We start from the raw sequence: 14,403 nt of genomic DNA, 5'->3' as shown, positions 1-14,403 counted from the left end.
TCTGGGTTCAATAGCAAGTGATTGGAGATGTGTTGGAAATGAAAGAAAAAGGGGAAGCGGAATGATTAGAGAGGATTTTACACCGCAGGACTGGTTGGACAGAGTTGGATGTCGTCACACAGACAGACCCAAACACACACACACAGACACACAGACACACTCACAGTTCATAAACAGATTCACAATGCTAACATTGAGTCCGCAGCAGACGATGAGATAGGAGCTGAAGAAGTGATTACAGGAAAAGAGATGTGCAGATAAGATGACAGACACATGAATGGGGAGGCTGTGTGTGTGTGTGTGTGTGTACAAAGGAGGTGCTGACACATGCACATAAGCAAACAAAGACACACACACACACACACACACACACACACACACACACACACACACACACAGGATTTTTGGAGTGAAGTTCTGACAGTTCTGTCCTCACTGTGGTTTTTATTATTTGATGTCAAACACAGGAAACGGAGCAGACTTGAACCCTGCAGGGAAGCCGGCCAGTGTGGATAACATCACTGTGGAGGGCTGATGGAGGCGCACAGTCCGGCCTGCTCCATCACCTCATCATACTGTATGTAGCTACAGACACAGGAGACCCAGAAGTGTATATATGATGCATGATGATTCAATATCATGGTATGTAAACATTTAGTGGCATATTAATGGGATAAATAATTAGGCAAATTACAGTTTAAGCTGTTGAGGTAGGTGCACTTTTAATACGGTTTATTCTGGCTTCTATTAAAGGTATATGCATTTATATAATGAAAAGAATACACTATATTTAAATATCATTTTATATGTATGTGCATTTAACAACACACATTAGGCTATGAAATAAAGGGGAATATTGCACGATACAGCGCATAATGTGAAAATACAATATTTACAATAATGCATTATTGCATTATTGTAAATAATTATAGCAACATTGTAAAGTGAAATGTGTAAATGTACTGCAGGATGAATTAAGTCCTATCCTGTCTCACTAATAATGTAAAAACAAACAAATTAGATGTTTTATTCATATTTGTCCAATGTAATGCACAACAGTTCTTTGCATTAAGACTGACTACTTTAAATGTATTAGTATTTTATTTCCTTGTTAGTATATTGACAGTGATTTCAGCCATTTTGCCCCAAATGCATACATAACGGTAATGACTAAGCAGACCAGTTACATGATAATAGTTTGGGTCACGATTAAGCACAATGATTCATCAATTCTGACGCAACTGCAGGACATCTTATGAGGAGAAGGAAAAAACGAGCAGCACAAACATCAGTTGTTCAGCAGCACTCGGAAAACATTTTGCGAGAACTCCCACACAGAGGGAAACATACATTTGCATGCAGAGTCCGTTCTGTCAGGCAAGCGAACATCTGCACCGCTGTTACATGCACAGATGAACATGAGCGCAATCATCCACAATTTACCACGGACTCGACAGTCCCCAGAAGACTATGTCGAGTCCCTAAGACCAAATATTTGCAGACTTGTTTCGTCTTTATCTCCATATTCATCTCCCATTCTGTGTGTTTATGTCTGAGGTTATGCAGACGTGCGTGTGCTACAGCGTGCATGTACTTTGTAAGGGCTGCCTGTTGAGACGGTGAATTAAACAGCAAGTGCATTTGATCTGCAAAGCACTCCAGGGCAAATACACGAAATGAGACACACACACATACACACGCACTGGCTCTCACACGCACACACACGCACACAGAGGCTTGCATACAGCATCAAAATCATTTCCGTCACAGAATCTATTCTTAGGAGCAGCAACAAACCATTCTTTCCCTGATATAAATCTCTTTTATTCATACCCACAAAAGTCACGCAGACACCCGCGCACGCACACACACAATAATAGACACATGCACACTTAGCTTAAAGCTACCCTCCCTGGTGGTCATAATGCATTCATGCAATGTTCTTTGTTTTTGTATTTCCTACAACAGGATTTGTTCCAGGTAAGTCTCAGCATGAAGACCTTTGAGGGCTTATTTATCTGACAAACAAGGTATGCACACGCCGCAGCCTTCATCTGCTGATGATGCTGGGCGTTTGTGCAGGTGTGTGTCGAGGTCAGAGGCTTTCTGAGGACGTCAAAGCTGCTTTCCCAATCTGCTGCACACACACACACACACACAGACAATCTGATCTGCGAGAAGCTAAATCAACACAGCTGCAACAACTCGGCCCTCATCGTCCTCCTCCCTTCACTCAGCCGTCTCCACTCCATCTTTAATCAGCCTCCTGCTCTCTTTCTCTGTTCTACTTTTTGCCCTTTTGCTCGCTCCGTCCGTCCTCTCAGCCTCCTCCACTCCTTCTTTCTTTCCATTTTATTCAATCTTGCATTAGTCACTGTTGAATATATACGCCGGCTAGCTCTGTATAGCTTTTTCACCGATATACTGTATGTCACCTCTAAACTCTCCTCACACCATCACTTTGCCCTCTGCCCTCCCTCCAGTCTACCTTTCTCTCCCTCTGTCTCTCGCTCTCTTCCACTTCTCTGCCCCCGCAGCAGTTGGCCAACAATGCACTGCAACCACCCAGTTCCCTCTCACCCTGGCAGCACAGGCAGGAAGAGAGACCGCCCAGGGGCCTCTAGGGGGAACAGGTGCATCCACTTCCCCCTTTCTGTCTGTCTGTGTGGGTGTGTATTTATAGGAGTGTATGTGTTTTAGTGTAGCAGACACACAGAACAACCGAACAAAACCCAATGACCAGAAGCCAGAAGATCAGATGTTATCGTTTACCGCTTGAGGAAGAGGAATGATACTATTTCCAATTTCCTGGGATTATTTACAAATGTAATGTCCTCTGCACTCTGCTTTCACCTTGCTCGACATGATAACAATACCTGGTTCGAAAAAAGGAATACATTTTCCAGTCTGCTGCTTTTAAAGCATCTACTGTTAAGAAACGTTGCATGCCTCCTCTTGGGACACTTTTGTTGAAATTGATGTCATAAACCAGCTCACCGGTCTTTCACACTGCATTTTAAGTACATATTAACGCGTGGAAGACCTATAATTTTCATCAGCATGTCATTAACATTTCAGCTAATGAGGTAATACCTGTTCCCAGAGTAAACATTAGATGAATGATTGTTGCCTGAAGCAACGCCTTCACAGCACCCACCCGAAAATCCATGAAAGAAACCAAACTAAGAGAAGACAGTGGATAAGAGCAGACATAATATCCTGTCCAAAAAAACCCCAATGGCACTCACACTGCGGCTAACTAATTTAACTTTCACAAACAACCATAGTGAGAAATAAAATTGGTCTGTTTCATATTGATTCCCAAATTGTCAACAGACCTCAATTTGTCACAAACTGGCTCAGACGGTGTGAAATTAAGAACTCCACACCACAGATTCCTCTCAAATATTGATCGAAAATTCATTTCAATAAAACAACAGAGTGTGAAAGTGAGCTGTACCAACGGAGAAGGCAATAACTGGAGACGTGAAATACATCATTGTCTCAAAGTGTTATGGAATAATACTTCGCCTACTCTAGAGACCTGTTTATACTTTAAACAATGACTAGGAGCTTTGAATGGCCGACTGAAATCTGTAATTTAAAAGGTGTTTACGGCATGGAGGAAATTTTGTACTGACATTTATGGTTTCATCTGAATCACTCCCAACTACTTTAACGATTCATCGTAGTGCTTCACATGTACTGTGCATCAGACATTTTTAAAGATAATGTTTAGACATTTCACCCTTCACAGGTCACCCTTACAAGAGAAAAGAAACATAGATGTATGAGATGAAAGAAAGGTCCTTCAGCTAATAGTAGAACTGTGGATGTCACATTTTAAGATATCATTTTACAATGTTGGATGTCCAGATTAAACGTGGGTGAAGTTTCAAATCTGTAGGTAAAAGTATGTTGCAGGCTTCACCTTGTGACGTCACAAAGTGCAGCCTCAGCAGGCTTCGGAGATCCAGCCAATCAGGAGAAGAAAGTGGACTTTTCTTAAAAGGGACATGGGCAGAGCTGACTGAGTCGTTTCAGGCAGAGGCTGTATGAGGGCCTGCACCGAGCACCAGTGTGAGAACAATGATTAAATTATGCTAAGCTACTCCACAGGTATCACAGAGGGAAATATGAAGCTTGAAATCAGCATAATACCCCCCCTTTATTCATTCGACCATTGGGGCACCATTGGCAATAATTTTGCAGGTGCCTACACTCTTGGTTTTGGAATAAATACCAAACTAATGTTGCTCCAGTTGAATCTGCACTGTGTGTTTAGTGATAACATACATATATATCAGCACACATGCTGATATGGTGGCATGGTGAACATAGTAAAGCTCATGTTAGTCAATGTGAGCAAGCTAGTTTAGTTTATAAAAAGACAGCAAATCTGCAAACTTAAGAAAAGCTTTGAAAAAGTCGTCTTCACCCAGAGAGACCTCCAGACGCTTGTTATCTCCCCTTATGATGTACTGTCGCGCCTGTGCTGCAGCCATCTGCATGCCTTGCTCATCTCAGGGGATTTTCCCTTCCAGTCTGGTCTTCAGCAAATGAAAAACCGGCTTGGACTGAGGTCAGACGACTGAGGACTGTGTACTACACTAAAAGCTTTGACTCAAATCAATGTGCTGCAGTACAGCAACAAACTAATGAGAGACCTATCACTGTCAGCGAAGAGATGCAGTGTTTGATACAAATATTCCAGTAATTGTGAGACACAGCTGGAGATGTGCTGATTCACCACGGGCCACAAAGAGGAAAGCCGGTCGCTTTAAGCCAATAGAAATATTCACAAACCTACTTTCATAATTGAGGTCAGAGGTAGACCTCTGCTTTAATCCCTGTGAAGGCCTGGGTCATCACATCCATCACTCAGACATCCATGCAACAGGCCTTGCCATTCATCACTCACTCTGGGATTTATTAGTCAGGTCTGGAGCCAGAGGGTGAGAGGTTAAATGAGGAGCATTGTGTTTGCTGTTATCAGCAGAGGAGAGCCCAAAGTGGGTCTGTGTGCTAATCCCCCCCCTACTAAACCCACACACACACACACACCATCAGATGTTTAATCAACAGTGTGTCTGTAGCTGCCAGAGCTGCAAGTTAAATATACAGCCATGTACAAACACATGTGTGTGAACCAGTACTCACATGCTTATGACATGGTAGCGCTCACACATACCAAACAATCTGATTACGATCAAGCTCATAAACCCTTTTACACACAAACACCCCGAGGAAATCTGATCAGTCTGCAGCCCAGCACAGCGCTCAGCGGGTGCCTAAACACATACTTCTTAAGCACGCTGTATGACCAAAGAACACACTGACATGCTCATTCCCTGCCTAATGCACGCCCACGCACACACACACAACTTGGTACAAACAGGGCCACAACCAGCTAGCCGGGTAGCCCGGGGGCACGGCACCGTGTCTCATCACTGTACGCTAATGTCGAACACAGTGGCGGTGCGCGGCGTAGCTGCTGTCACTTTGGCTTCAGATCCAGGTTATTTGCTCGCAGCTCAAATAGGCCAGGTTCTGAGTTACGGGGTCACCGCTTTCACAAGGAGCACACTTTTGTCTGTGACAAACGCAGTGTCGATAGAACAGTGTTTATTACGGGCTGCAGCTTAAAAGCCTGTCTGCTGTACTCGAGTCTTTCACATTCAACTAGAAAACCAAAGGAGTCAGAGTGGGTCTGTCTGTGTGTGGATGTGCGTGTGTGTGTGTGTAAGTGCTCTCTATCTCGCCAGCCTCGAATCCAAAGCAATTAGAGAGGCCAGATGGTGGGCTGGACTCGCAGTAAATAGCTGTGCATTGACAGAAGAAGCCTGCAACAAAAATGAACTGTGACAAGAAGCCAGGATGACACACAGAAACATGACAGCATCAAAGCAGCAGGCAAACATGGAGGACTCGCTGCCATGACCGCCATAAACCAACTGTCGCCATCGTGGGGATGTTAACAGCAGAACTGGATCGTGTCGCTCGGTCGGGACACAGAGGGGCCGCTTGTATGTGAACAAAATAAGGCAGCTGCACATGCATGCATGAGCACACGCATACATGAACCTGTATGAACCACAGGGACAGCCCTCCGCATGCCCTTCTGTTAAAATTTGACTAAACCAGTTTGGTTTAGTCAGAGTTCAAACAATGCAGCCTTTGAGAGGCGCTCCATTCACCCAGTTTCAGCTTGGCCTGCACATTCCCCAACTGAAAACACAAACTGCCTCTCTCCAGGAAAACCACTGAAGCTGCGGCACCACATTCCTCAACTCTGTCCTCTTCTGTGCGTGTGTGTGTGTGTGTGCGCACAGTATGAGCCTCAGAGGTGCGGAGGCCCAGCCCAATATAACAATTCTATATATGCATCTTAAAATAAGAGGGTGCATGTGCGCTTCGTGTCATCACTCTTCATTAAGTGAGTGCTCAGGTGAAAGCCTAATAGAAAAATGTGCCCTTTAAACAACACTACAGAAGTCTCCGACACACCTGTTACCAAGGCAGCAAGTTCAAATCAGCCAACCAGGACACACGTAGAAATCAGAGAGACAGGGAGGAGGCGGGGCTCGAGTTCGGGACAATTATAATCCACAATATAGCTTCTGCTATTCCTGTGCTCAGATCGCTATAAGCCTGTTATCTCAGGTCTGTTGACACACACGCACAGATTTATCAAAACTGAAATGAGACAAACAGCCAGACCAGGAAATGAGAGTCAGGGGGGGGTAAAAAAAACAGAGGAGGGGGTGGTGTGTCTGGAGTGTGAAGGATGGGTGACACGAGACGGAGAGGCCACTTCATATCCCGATCAATTAATCTATAAATCTAATCAGTGAGAATCAATGACTTGCACTTCTTTACAATCTGGCTCCTCAGTCATCCACGCTCACCTCGAGTGTTAAAGAGACAGAAGGAAACAGACAAACAGCAGCAACGCAGGGACATTTCAAAAATCAAGAAATCTTTAATAGCAACAAAATACGAAAAAATATAGAAAGACACGACAAAAATGGTGACAACAATTCAACTTCATTTTCTTTTTTTCAAAGACCAAAAAAAAAACTTAAAAAATACAAAAAGAAGAGACAACTTTTACACAGAGCAGTCGATAATAATAGTAAAAAGCACATTTTTGGGGTAAGACTGTTTTGTTGTGTGTACAGTTCATTTGTATAGAAGAAGCACATTTTGCCAGTTTTTTGGCAGCAATCACAGCGCGGCAGTCAAGAATAAAGCACTCCGAAAACATAAATTATAAAGCACTGCAAAACAACAGAAAAGAAGAGAAACTGTAAGAGGAGAAAATAAATCCTTCATGCTTGCTGTCACTGAGAAATACACAAACGTGACACCATAAATTAGTAATTCTTTTTCTCTGCTACATATTTATATATTTATACTATGTACACAGGAACGTTTTCTCTTTTCTCTTTTTTATGCAAGTGAGATGGGAGATGTTAAGGCTTTGATTAGTCATCAGATGTTTGGAGCCAAAGAAACTGCAACAGTATGTGGCTTTCTGCGAGAAAGAAAAATATGTTTTTTCACTATCTAACCTTGTGCTAGACCCGGACCAGGATCATGGATTTCTCTAAAAGCATTTTGTCTGACAAGCCCGTACGCGGTGGGTGGAAACGGCGCGTGTGTCTGTGGAGGCGGTCGTGGAGGTGGAGGTGGCTGGAGTGAAAAAGGTAGAAAACAAAATTTGGGAGGCGAGTTGGAAGTTGTGACTCTAAAAGCATCGAAAGGGAACTGGGAGGGAGAGGAGGTCAGCGAAGTGACGTTTTTCTGAAAGCTGTAGAACAAACGCGGAAGAGTTTCCTAAAAAGCTTGTTTGCTCTGACACTGGGTGTCAGATGTGTGTACGTGTGTGTGTTTGTGTCACTGGATGTGTCTACTACATGGTCATGGATTTGGGAAGGAGTTGGACAAGTTGTGGGGAATAGAGAGCAGTGGAGCAGGGGACACATCACGCTGCGGCTCTTCCCACAGTTACAGGGCTGAGTATATGTCCTGACAGAGCCAGTGAGCACAAAGAGGAAACAGACGAAGTGTGTGTGTGTGTGTGTGTGTGTGTGTTTGTGCAGCTATGCGAGCGCATTTGTGTGGGCTCGTGTCAGGAGACGGCAAAGTTGTCAGGTATGAGGTGTCTTCTGCACAGTTTGGCTGTGGGAGCGAGCATAATGAGAGTGACTGAGGGGTGTTTGTGCGTGGGCGAATGTTTCTCTAGATTTTGTGTATATATGTGTACAGTATGTGTGTGTGAGCCAGTGTGCATAATAATATCTTCAAATCACTAGTTTTTTTTCTCCATGGTGACAAAGGGTGGCTACTCGGGTTACAGACCAAATGGCAGTGAGAGATGTCCCAAAGCCCCCTGAGCATCACCAAATACACACATACGCGCACACACACACAGAGCTGAGTCAGATGCAGCACAAGCATCCTGTGTGGTTACGGTCTACCTGATAAATTATGAGTATTGTGGGTATTTTTGCATTGTGCAGGGTGTCTGTCAAGGAGACGGGGAAGCCAATTGTGCAAAAAATAGTCTGTGCTTATTATGAGGAAATGCAGGCAATGCAACTTTGAACAAAAAAAAAAAAAAATACAAGCAGATATATTTTTTTCCGTCCAATCTGAATTGACTCTCAGGCTTACGGTAAATCAGCTCAGTCAGTTCAGCACGTTGTGTAACGCCACCACTAAACCACGGAGGTATTCATTAGATTAAAAATTACATTCTGAAGACCTCTGACACGTTTGAACTTTCCAGCCCAGAACGCCTCCTTCTCTACTTCCACAACACTGGCAACGCTGGCTCCATCGATCTGATATTTACATTTTCATAAATATCCACATTTTCACAAGAAAAATAAAGATGCTTACATATATAGTACACAGATACCTCACACCAAAATGTACATACAACAGTTTTGTACCTTATCGCCATTTTTGCCCCACGTATTACACTCGTATTTCTCTTTGCAGCGGTGACACACACAAGTGCAAAAATAAGTAATACATTTCTATTTTGAGTGGTTGTGACAAATCAGCCGTGCGCTGTTAATTTACTGTTCCCCAGGTTGACAGGAGCTGCATTTATGTATAAGCTAAGGCCATTAGACGATAATCCTATTGAACACACTGGATTACAATATGCTAGACGGTGCTCAAACACTGAAAGCTGTCTCTGTTTGTGTCATCTGCTCCTCTGTCTCTCTCATCACCTCGCTGAAGGTTAACAGCCATCACAATGGCAAACAAGGGTCGTCTCTCCCCAACAGATACTTACACTGCACGGGAGGGTTCCTCACGTCCAAAGTTCAAGGTTAAAAGCAGCTTTGATAATAAATGCAGGCAGACGCGGTCGTTTCTTGCCCTTGGCAATGGGTCACCCCGCGTTTGACCTCATGACCCGCAGCGAACAGCGACCCAGATCTTAGCTGGGCCTTACGAGAGGTCAGCACAGTCATCGGGAAACCGCTCTCACCGGATTCCCAGTGGGTCAAAGAGGAGCTGATTAGAAGGCCAGGAAACGCGCGATTAGAGGAGCTACAACAGGGCTTCTCTCCAAGATTGTCCATCACAGTCGTCCAGTGGCGACATCGACAAAGTGACGCATGCTAAATGTACGCGCTGAGCCTTAAAGACAGCTGTGTACAGTAGCCACGAGTAATATTTGCCTGAGCGGGCCTCCGGTGGCTCGTTAGAAGGATAAATTAACAGTCAGGAGACAATCCACCCTGAAGCTGCATCATAAAGGGCCGTTCACCAGTTGCTGCCTGTTAGTCAATATGACTCCCATAGCTTCACCGCGGACCTTTTATGTCTCCCGATCAATTCACCACATTTAGCAACATCCGCTAATGGAAAGAAATATTAGATGATGTAATTGAAATCTATCTAACCTATCGCTGCCGTATACTTTGGAGGTGGGGTTCGGTTTCATCCGGCCATTTACCAAAGTATAAGAGGAGACGGGAGCATCCATGCAGTGGAGTGAACACGGCCACTCCAGGTGGATTAGTCAGTCCTGCATGTCACGGCAGGCCGCGCTGGAATAGAGTAAGTGGGGCGCTTGACACATCAGGAGCAGTAAAATACTCCCCCTGCTCTCTGCGGCCCTGACCTCGACACCGCCCTGGATAAATCATAAACTCCCCATAAACACCGGGAGAGAGGGATGAAGAGAGAGAGAAGGAGGGAGGGGGTACAGAGAGATAGAAGTGGCGGTGGGAGGGGGAGGAATCGCCACGTCATAAACGATAAGTGGTGGCAATCTGTTGGTCCCGGCTAAAGCGAGCGACTTCACGGCTCATTACCAATCAAGCTCCTCCTGTCAGGAGCGCTCTGACGGGACGAGGATGAGGAGGAAGAGGAGAAGTAGAGACGTGCTCCTCTCTAGGCCTCCTGCCTCCTGCATCCCTCTCTCCATCCCTTGACCCTGTCAGATCGGCTACACCTCATTCCCTCGTCTCTTGTTTACCGCCGCTCTCCTCCAGGCACAGTGCAAAAGTTTGTGTGTGAATACCTTGTTAAGAAGTCGGTTCAAACTCTCTGCAAACTTACTTCGTTAGATCGGCTGCTCTTGGATTGGTGCAGCACATAAATGGGTTTTTTTTTTTAAATGTTGTAAGTCAAGCGTTTCCTGTCGCTGATAGTATGCAGAGATGTGTTTTTTAAGAGGAAAGGCAGAGAGAGCAGACATGAAACTCTCCAGAATAGAAGAGATATACACACATGATGGTTACTGTCTATACCTACCAATGTTTTCCTGCCAACCCATCACCTGCTACTAACTAACCCAGCAGCTGTCACGGCACAGCGCAGCACCAGAACAAAAAGGTTTCTCACAGGACGACATGCGACTGCTTGACAAGCCCTTCCACTTCTACTGTTTTGGTGAAGATAAGAGTGAATTTGCAAGCGAGTTTACTCCTCTAAAGCCAAGCTTGTATCATGATTCCATTATAATACTCCCACACTACACAGTTTGTCTCTTTTGTCTGTCAAGAGTTCCTGTCAAGGTCCTGGTGAAAGCGATAGCATGAGCAGAAACAGTGGGAGACAGGTGGTTATCTATTCACCGTTTGATTTTCACTTTACAGCAACGCTCCGTTCAGAATATCGCGCCACACCCTCCTGTTCCTTCTGTCCATTCTGGGGGCTTCACTGTGATTAATTACGGGCTATATTTCAAATCAATTTTCAAAAATAAAAGTGGTATAATTCTCTCTTTTTCTATCAAACCGGAGCCACAAAATCCTCAGGAGGAATCCACCATCTTTCCTTTTTTCCCTCCTCCTCCTTTCCTCTCCTCTCCTCCTCCTCCTCTATACGTAAACAGCAGTCCGAGAGATGACCGAGCCGTCCCGCTGGGACTCCATGTCATCATCCAGGTAGCCTCCAATCATATCGTCCTGGTCGTGCGGCGGGCGAAGCTGAAGGATGGGGGCCCCTCCGGAGAAGTTGTCATACCTCTCCTCCTCCTCCAGCTCATCAAACTTCCTCCTCTCTGCGTCGTCTAATTCGTTGCTCAGCAGGATGTCTTGGGCGGTGGGTGTAGTCGCAACAACTTCAGGCCGGCCCCCCATGGTGAGCGGCTGGTGGTGGTTGTTTTTCTCTCCGAGGCCTTGGTGCGACGAGCTCTCGTTGTAGACGTAGATGGGGCCGTTGTTGTTGCCGCCTCCTCCGACGCCGCCGCCTCCCGCCCCTCCGCTCGTGCCGTTCTTGCTGGCCTTCTTGCCGCCGCCGAATATGCGCGTCTTCATGTCGCTGCCGCCATTGGCGCGGTAGCCCTGCTGTTGCCTGCGGTTACGGGTGACGAGCACGGCGATGAGAGCGGCGACCAAAAGGAGGGCCAGCAGGGAGCCAATCACAGCTCCCGCCACCACGCCGGCATTGGATGGGTTCACTGAGGGCTCTGCAGGAGGGGGGAGGAGAGGCAGGGAGGGAGAGAAAGGAAGAAAGGGATATGGTTGAGAAAGGTGAAAAAAGAGAACAGTGTGAAACATGGCGAGAGGGCAAGAGGGAAAGTAGAGACAGCATAAAAAGAGAAGAAAGGGTAATGTGAGGGAAAAAAGGAGGGACACAGAGAGAAGGTGGGAGTTGGATGATGTCAGTTTGGTCTGAACTGTATTCAGTGAAGTGTGTAAGAGTGCTGAGGTGTCAGTACAGTCAACTGTGTGTCTGTATGTGTGTGTGTGTGCTGAGCCTCTTCCTACACTGACATTTCCTCCTCTCCCTCAGAGCTGCTCCTGTCCCCATTCCCACAGCCACGTCACAAAAACGTCCCCGCCGCTTTTACCCTCTTGGTGCCCTTCATCGGCCAGGGTCTGACCAAGGCTCACCACACATCGCAAGGCAAGGCAGGGCGGGCAAGACGGGGAGGGGGAGGGGGGTCGTGCAAGCAACATACACACACTTTCTGAAGGAGCAGGGGGGTTGGGGAGGATGGCGTGTGCAGGGCAGAACAGGTGGAGGCCATGCAGAGGAGGCGGCTGATGATGGATGGAGGAGCGCAGGGTGGAAATTAGATGAAGAAGAGGAGGAGGAGTGAGTGAGTGACAAAGTGACACAGCGGAATGACAACTCTTCCCGGAAGCCATGGGTGTGGAGCGGCAGGAGGGGGGGGGGGATTGGCACCCCTCTCCACTTGTTAAACCACAGGCACTGCTCGAATGCTCCTAAATGTGTGCACGTCCATTTTCACTCCTGCACTACTGGTTTAGTCACGACTGCCATGTTACACACACACACACACACACACACACACACGTGAGAAGAAGCCATTTTATGTTCATTTTAAACCACACAAACTTGGAGTGCAGGCCGGCTAAGGAGGGTATGAGTAAAACTAGGCCTCCACCATCCAATACACAGTTTCTGTTTGAGAAAGACAACTCCAGGGAAGCGTAGTGGTGTCTAAAGCGGAGCTGTGAAGACGTCCCATATGACTTGTCAGCCTTATAGTGCTCTCTTTCTGAACTCGCGCTCCCCGCTCCCTCGACATCCCTCTGCAGTGATATTAGTACAGTATTTTAAAGCAGGTACTTGAAGAGCAAAAGACACAGCTGCTTTTGCAGAGCAGGAAACCACGAGTTAAGATTATTGTTTGGTGTTGTTAGGCATGTTATTGCTCCCGTAAATCACGTGACAGTTCAAGGTTTCAGTACCACTAGCAGTAAAACGAATATACAAGTTATGTTCGAGACCTTTCCCTAAGTAGAGTACAGTCTAAACATTTCAATATATAAGGAACTAACCTATTAAAATAAAGGAAACCACACTTTAGAGTCATTGTGAAACAGGTACTAGACTCAAAAGAGCCTCTCATATATCCTAAAATGCACTATTGGGTTATCAGCTACACGTCAACGCACCGACCGGATTCCATTATTTATTAGCCGCTCAATAAATCAACTTGTTCTTGTTCTCAGTAGCCTACACAGAAATAATATATGTTATGGCTACCTCTAGCAACTACTGTTATGGAGCTGAGAAGAGGATCTGATTTAAGGTGAAATATGTGACAGCAGCAGAAAAGACCAGCGCTGTGGTAGCACAGAGCATAACATTAGTCAAAGCTAGCAAATGATAGCTACCTGTGTTTTCCATCAAACTTTAAAGGGGGGGGGTATTATGCATGCTTCATATTTCACTCTGTGATACCTGTGGAGTAGCTTAGCATAATTTACAGTTTAAAAAAAGACATCATTTTTTTCTCACACTGGTGCTCTGGGCAGGCCCTCATGCAGCCTCTGCCTGAAACGACACGCCCCTACAAGCCTGCTTTCGTCTGATTGGCCAGTTCTCCGAAGCCTTTGTGACATCACAAAGTGCAGCGTGTAGGAAAAACTGTGTGAAACCGGGCGTTCAAAGCAGACTGAGCTGAGGGATTACGCCAACTTTGAAACTTCACCCACGTTTAGTCTGGACATTATATATAGACACATTATGTCTTAAAATGTGAAACAGCATGATACCACCTCTTTAAGGTTGTAATTTTTTAGTTTAAATCCAAGAGTATTATAACCAGTGATAAAACAAATAAATGAAGCAGTTTCAGGTTAAAAATCTGGGTTTCTGTGGCGCTCTCGGGAGGTCACAGGAAGTCAGTTGGGGCTGTGGGCCTTGTTCACCAAGGTCAGCTCAGCTTGTATTTCTTTAATGAAAAAATACTATCACTTCTAAACAGGTGGAGTAACATACAAAATATTGATATTAGGTACATATGTTTTTTAATAAATGGTATCCTTGGGGGTCCTTGTACTGGCCAAGACCAGGTATCCGAGTCGATATCAGTAAGAAAAAATGGTGTTGAAGCATCTCACCTTAGAATCCGACCAAACATTTAATGAAAGCTTTCAGAAGTATCGATGT

General features: G+C 45.5%; 1 protein-coding gene across 3 annotated transcripts in view; it reads right to left on the bottom strand.

The window, feature by feature from the left end:
• Window positions 1-14,403, bottom strand: part of LOC138583686 (nectin-2) — an 80,230-nt gene that overhangs the window by 23,833 nt on the left and 41,994 nt on the right. Inside the window, exon 7 of one of the 3 annotated variants that reach the window (XM_069655642.1) lies at window positions 6,959-11,944. The exons of the other annotated variants lie outside the window; for them this stretch is intronic. Within the exon in view, the coding sequence (XP_069511743.1) occupies window positions 11,355-11,944 (590 nt within the window). The 3' untranslated portion in view covers window positions 6,959-11,354. Of the gene's footprint in view, window positions 1-6,958; window positions 11,945-14,403 lie in introns of those variants that run through there. 3 annotated transcript variants of the gene reach the window in all.

The sequence above is a fragment of the Semicossyphus pulcher genome, unplaced genomic scaffold (assembly GCF_022749685.1).
Source record: "Semicossyphus pulcher isolate SPU_LCO1_2020_fin unplaced genomic scaffold, fSemPul1.0.p SCAF_9, whole genome shotgun sequence".
Lineage (NCBI taxonomy): Eukaryota > Metazoa > Chordata > Actinopteri > Labriformes > Labridae > Semicossyphus > Semicossyphus pulcher.
Note: the sequence above shows the minus strand (reverse complement) of the source record. Positions and strands in the feature narration are given on the sequence as shown.